The 6,820-nt window shown below is 42.7% G+C and overlaps 1 protein-coding gene across 1 annotated transcript; it reads right to left on the reverse strand.

Annotated features, from left to right (window-relative positions):
• Positions 1–692: 692 nt before the first annotated feature.
• LOC147620368 (protein TIFY 10b-like) lies at positions 693–2,120 on the reverse strand. The gene is made up of 4 exons (XM_086824618.1): positions 1,838–2,120; positions 1,489–1,729; positions 1,289–1,346; positions 693–1,134 (listed from the first exon to the last, which is right to left on the reverse strand). Exons 1-4 carry the CDS (start codon positions 1,949–1,951, stop codon positions 1,053–1,055), a joined length of 495 nt encoding a protein of 164 aa, XP_086680744.1. The 5' UTR covers positions 1,952–2,120; the 3' UTR covers positions 693–1,052.
• Positions 2,121–6,820: the final 4,700 nt, after the last annotated feature.

Genomic DNA, 6,820 nt, shown 5'->3' on the forward strand with positions numbered 1-6,820 from the left:
TCCTTGTGGTCCGATGTGGGTGAAGGTTCTAGGCTAGCTAACCCGTGGGGCTGGCAGACTTACTCAAGATCAGAATAGTCATATTTGTGATCGCCGACACCTACAAGCGATGGGTGTGGTGCAAGTATACAGTTGAGTCACGAGGTGGCCCATGAAGAAATACATGATGATGATGATGGCTAAGTTGCGATTGCCAACTTTGGTATCTAGCCACCCTCGATATTTCCCTTCCTCTCGCCATCAAAGAATATGCAGATATAAACAAGGCACTTGCATGTGGACCCCCTGCTCATGCCAATCAAACAAAGGTTCACCGCTAGTGATATTGTTTTTTCTGTGATACAGTGAGAAGTTTATTTTCTTTAAAAAAAGCTTTTGTAATTTTATTGTATAGTCACAAGATGGCTGCATATCAAATAGATTCAATAATCAACCTAGAACAAGAAGAGGACCTTACAGGGATTATTGCATTCAATAATCATCTCCTCTGCTTCCTGCCCTCTTACATTCAAACAACATTTGAGGACATGATCGACACAAATTTTACTCTGATTCCTACACTGCACCCTTTGGGTTCTCCAAACACGAAAGAGCCGCTATGAGGAATATGTGTGGGATAGCAAGCCTTGTGGGGGCATGGCATTAAGATTTCAATTTATTTTGCTATGAAGGCTCACTATCACAAAGGTATATAGCCAATTGACACAAATGAATAAAGATTTGAGTGTGTACAAAAGAATTGCTCATGGTGGTTAAGCCCCTCCATGGTTGAGGACTCGATGAGTACCCCAAGAAAAACATTGTAGCCCTCCAAAATTTGGCACATGCCGCAAAGTCGAAGAAGGGTTGCCTCTCAATTTTCAAAGGAGGCAGACAGCTGAGCTTACTATACATTTTCTTTTTAAAGCCACGCGTTTGTTTTGGAGTTCCCTTCAACGGTCCCGATACGACGGGACTCGGGAGCCTTTAAATCGTGGACCTTGAAGGTTGGCCTTTTGTCAAGCGAATCACTTCAGGCCACGTGTGGGTCTTCCTCGGTCGGCGGCGACTCCTCAGAAGAGCTTGATCTTCTTGCAGCAGGGGGGGCTACATGAAACTTCGACTGTTGATGATTCTTTGAGTTTTGCATCGACTCTGCAAAATCAATCAGAACCTCACATGAATCAATAATGCTCTTCCAACCCCAAAAAAAGAAAAAAAAACCCCAAACCGACTCCGGCCGAAGTACACAATATGGGAGCAAAATCAGGATCAGACGGGCGTATTAATGGATTGGATTTGATTATACCTGTCTTTTCGCTTCTCCAGAAAGCGGGCAAGCGATGCCTTCCTCGCGAATGGAAGTTCTGCAAACAGTATTACGCACGGAAAGGTCAGAAGGCGGCCAACAACACACACACACACACACACACAGTACACAGAGGGAGAGAGGGAGAGAGGGAGAGAGAGGCGAAGAGATCAGAGAGTAGTCATGTCAAGCATGCATACCAGCTTGGGATCGCTTGATTACAGGCTGCTGCAGCCGCTGCTTTCTTTCTACTTGTGTGATCGTGTATGGAGGAGGTGCGGAGGATCTAGATCGCACCTCACCGACATTGTTAGCTGTACTACTGGGCTCTGTGTCGATCATCGCCTGCGGCGCGGGCTTAGTCGACGAGCTGGGTCTATTATCGCAACCACTTCTACTGCTGTTGTTGCCATTCGAGAGAAGCAGCATGATAGCATTTGCCTGCAGGTGAGCGCTCTCATGTTAGCCTAAACTAGTAGGCACATTAAGAACAATGCGCCGTCCATTCTACTAATTAATGACGTGTGTTATAAAAATACGATTGATTACCTTGTCGGCCGGCACATCCTCGTATACGTTCACCTTGCCCGAGTAGAAGATTGTAAGCTGGCCTAGGCCGCCCATCGACAGATGACGTAGGGTTTCTCCAGCTCCTCCGGACATGCTGCTGTTATAACTGTTGATTTGTGGACGAAGAGTGAGGACAGAAGAGTGGACGGAAAAAAAAAACTGCTATGGACGGACGAAATTTGCCGGAATGGTGAATATATCTATTAGGAAGTAGAATTCTCTCTGTGGTGTGGTTGTGTTTGGATTAGCTGCCTACCGCCAAGGCGTGGATAGCAGCTTTTTATATACAACAAGTGGACGCGTAATGGCACCAAAAGCAACAGCACATGCCTACAGAAACACGTGCTTAAGCCTTTTAGACTCGTGGTGCCTTGTCTACAGGGTTGGTTGTTGACAGGCTGGGAGGAGTCTGGCCAATGAAACTTTACTATGTTGGTGGTGCGCCCCGGCGGAGGCAATTTCTCCACATGCATTGCATTTTGCTTATGTAACGTGTCTTTGTTTCATTGAACATGCACCCCATAATTGATTCTTCCAATCCCCCCCCCCCCCCCCCCGCCCCCCCCCCCAAAAAAAAAACCACTAGAGTGTTTGAAATTGAGAATATTTTTTAACAAAACCAATAAGAATTGACAAATTCAACAGCCTTGCTGTAGGTGATGTAATGACAACATGCTTCGAAAAATGTCGTGAGCGTGAAATGTCATTGTATCAGTTGAGCGGAGGTATCATGCGCATGAATGTTGTGAGCGTGAAATGTAATTGAATGTACGGAGGCCCATCGTACCTATAGCAATTTGTAGTAGAGATTGAATAACATGTAACCAGTATAAACATACATCCCTTTTTAATCCATGTTGAATAAGGTTTGTCCTTGATCAATGACTATGAATCTTCAAAAATTCACAGCATTTTGATAACTCTTATTTGATGTAGAATTCAAAAAAGATAACTTATTTCTCATCTTTAAGACATGCAAGATATTAAAAAGTAAGTTTTTGTAATGTGTGCACCAGACTTGTTAGACTAGGCGATAATATCAATTTATACATATGGCATAGAACAATTTGCTAATTGAGAGACAGTCTAGGCAAGGTAGGGATGCGGAGTGAGGAGAGTGGGGTGTCCTTGGGTGGTAATTAATCCACACGTGAGTTTGCATGCACCAGTCCGACGGGACGTGCATCTCGTGCATGCACGCGGGCGGGGTGGTAGCAACCATAGGATGGCAGATTCATGGGAATAACTCGATGAGTCGGGAGATGGTGGATGCCATTGGTGGGGGATTGGGGGAGATGAACAAGAATTGCGAGGACCAAGAAGGTGATAGTAGAGAGGCGAAGAAGTTGCAGAGAGCAAGTCTGGATTTCTTCGCGTCTAAATGCTCAAGCTCAGCAAAAGCAAACATCCGCAGTGGGAAGGTATGTGCTAATATCTCCCGGGACTTGGTTAGAAGGCAAATACGTTTGTTTTCTATGTGTAGTGCTATTTTGTTATGCCTAGGGAAACCACCAACAAGGAAGGTAGAGCTGGGGAGATGGTTAGCATGATGATGTATTTCATGAGAAAGATGTGTCCCAAGTGTTTTATTTAGGAAAAGGCTTCTTTAACGTTCTGTTTGTGAAGGGGTAGACTATTGTTGACCTATTCGCAAGGGCTCTACTCTTCATGGGGACAAAACTTGTCAATGCAATGCCCTTTGATCCCGCTTTCGATGTAAATAAGAGTCTCTGAGAAGCGTGTCTGGTGTGCATCGATATCATGGGACTTTTATCCTAGCTAAGGCCTTCATGAAGATGTCAAGCGACCTCACACGTTGCCACCGCAGCTCCTCTATGCCCAAAAAAAAAAGTGCAAATCTCCCAAATCCTTCATGTCCAACTTCCTTTTGAGAAGACTATTCACATGCTCAATCTCTTCCAAGTTATCACCCCCAATAATAAGATCATCTACATAGATGCTGATGATCACAATACCCTTATCACTCTTGTGCACATACAAAGAGTGGTCTGCATCTGCCATATGAAAACTAATAGTGACAAGATACTCAACAATCTTGTCATGCCATGCTCGTGGAGCTTGCTTCAGCCCATACAAGGCCTTACAAAGCTTACATAGATACTTTGGGTGACCTGTATCCTTAAAACCAAGTGGGTGATCCATATACACTTCTTCTTGCAAGTCACCATGCAACAACACATTTTTTGCATCCATCTAATGTAAAAACCAGCCTTTAGCTACAGCCACCACAATCATATCTCTAACAGTTGCCATCTTTGCAACTGGGGAAAATGTCTCCTCATAATCAATCCCATGTGTTTGTGCATATCCTTTGGCTACCAATCCAGCCTTGTACCTGCTTATGCTACCATCATTGCTATGTTTCACCTTATACAGCCACTTATATTCAATAGCTTTCTTACCTTCAGGCAATGGCACCAAATCCCAAGTCTCATTTTCATATAATGCATGCATCTCCTCATCCATAGCTTTCTCCGAATACACATTTCCAATAGCCTGATCAAAACATCTGGGCTCTATAATCTGCACAACGTTTGCCGTATAAGCATAGTGATGTGCCACATAACCATCATAAGTCAACCTCTGCACATGGTTTTTGACTCTTGCAGTTCTTCGTAACTTTGCATTCATGGCTTTGAAAGCCTTCTTTACACTAGGTGTCTTCATCACTAGAATCACAAGCTCCTTATCAAGGCTCATCTCCGAGCCACTACAGCAAAAGACTGCCCTGTAGAAATATCAGGCATACCAAGGGGTTCAACTACTTTCTCTTTGCCTTTATATGATGTACCAACTACATTTCTAGGACTGGTATTATGACGCAGACTGGCCTATCAACAACACCATTGCATGAGGACTCTCCTAGTCCACTCAATGATTATGATTGCTGACTTTCATTCTGTGCAACCACATTTCCACTTATAACAACCCCAATAGCATCTTTTTCGGCACCATACCAGCTACTCATCTCATCAAATAAAACATCCCTGCTTACCCTTACTTCACGTGTAGCAGGATTATAACATCTGTATCCCTTTTTCTCAAGGGAATACCCAATAAACACACATTTTTCTACCTTTGGATCCAACTTCGTATGCAACTCATCTGGTACATGTACACAGGTAATACATCCAAAAACATTCAAGTGAGATGAATTAGGTTTCGTACCACTGAATTTTTCCTCTGGTGTCACATCATGTATGGCTGCGGGCAGGAGTCATGTTCATGATATAAACTGCTGTAGAAATAGCTTCAGCCCAATAGCTATGCGGGCATATTCTTCTCTGTCATCAATGCTCGTGCTATCTCTACAATGTGCTTGTTTTTTCACTCAGCAACTCCATTTCGTTTGCGGAGTGTTACAACTACATGTAAATTGTCTCTAAATTCCATTCTTTCACAAAACTAGAGAACTCATTGGAGAAGTATTCTCCCCCTCCATCTGGCCCTAGGCACTTTACATGCTTTCCTACCTGCTTTTCAGCCATCACTATGAAATGCTAAAAATGACTTCACTCTTCTCCTTCATGAAATACACCCACACTTTCCTCGTATGGTCATCAATGAATGTTATATATATAGTACCTGCAACCACCTAGACATAGTTTTTGTAGGCACCCATACATCTGAATGCACCACATCTATTACATTCCTGCTATTATTTCTATCATGTAAAAACACATGCTTTGTTTGCTTCCCAAATTGATATGCTTCACATACTTTCTGCATGCCATCAGCTTTAAACTTAGGTAGCCCTGTTCGATTTCTTTAGTCTACATAGACTTCATTCTTTACACATTTACATGCCCCAATTCTCTTATGCCAAATGTCTGTATTTGCAACAATTCCTGAACCCTATGCAAACATTGCAGCTTTCACTTCAGGCATATTTACATCTAGTGTAAACATTCTGCCCACTCTATTGCCTTTTGTAACCAACCTGCACTTGTCTTTAAAGTCTTGATTTAACAACCATTAGGGTTAAAGCGGACTGGCAATCCTTCCTCAATCATATGGCCAACTAAAACCAGATTCTTTGTAATGTTTGGAACATGAATTACATCTCCAAAGGTACTTCACCTTACCATCCTGCATAGAAAATGAAAAATCTTTAACAAGGACAATTAGATGAGCAGTGTCATCCCCGGTTTTCAACAAAACTTGGTCTTTCAAGACTCTTCATTTCCTTGAACCACTCACCCCCACGACTTGTCATGTGATTCGAAGCACCTAAATCAATATACCATACATCATCCTTACATGCTGCTACATTATTTCCAAACACAACATTAACTACATGTTGCATAACAAACAACCTCTCATTATCCTCATTATTTCTGCTAGAGGACGCATAGTTATTTTGCTGCACTTTTTTATTTTGCATGTCATTCTGCTTCTTATAGCAATCTTCGTGCACATGTCCAAGCTTACCATAGTAAAAACAACCGCGTGTATCATTATGCTGCCTTTGCCAATTACCATGACCTCTTTGACTCCCCGTGCCTCTAAACTGATCTCTTTCACTTGTGTTATTGTTGTGAATCCTGGAACTGTTGTTGCTGCTGCTGACCATAATTTTGATTACTTGTTCGGCCACCCACCACCTTGGCCATTTCCACGACCTCTACCCTGTCCTCTACTTGAACTTGTGTAGGAGGCCTGCTGCTCTGAATTGTTTTTGTTTTATGAAAACTGGTCTTCACCCAAACTCTTTTCTTCAATGATTAGCATTGACACCAAATCTGTAAAGTTGGGAATGTTCTCCTAAGTCTGAATAGATGTCTTAAATGCCTTGTATTGTGGCCCAAGACTACGTTAACACACTTCCACCTTATCATCATCATACAGAAACACCAATAGATGCAAGGGATTCCATAATGCCCTTGATCTTCAAGGCATAATCATTCACAGACATGTTTATCTTCTCCATAGTATGAAGCT

This window comes from Cibotium barometz, chromosome 31 (genome assembly GCF_041138505.1).
Source record: "Cibotium barometz isolate CiBa-2024 chromosome 31, ASM4113850v1, whole genome shotgun sequence".
Lineage (NCBI taxonomy): Eukaryota > Viridiplantae > Streptophyta > Polypodiopsida > Cyatheales > Cibotiaceae > Cibotium > Cibotium barometz.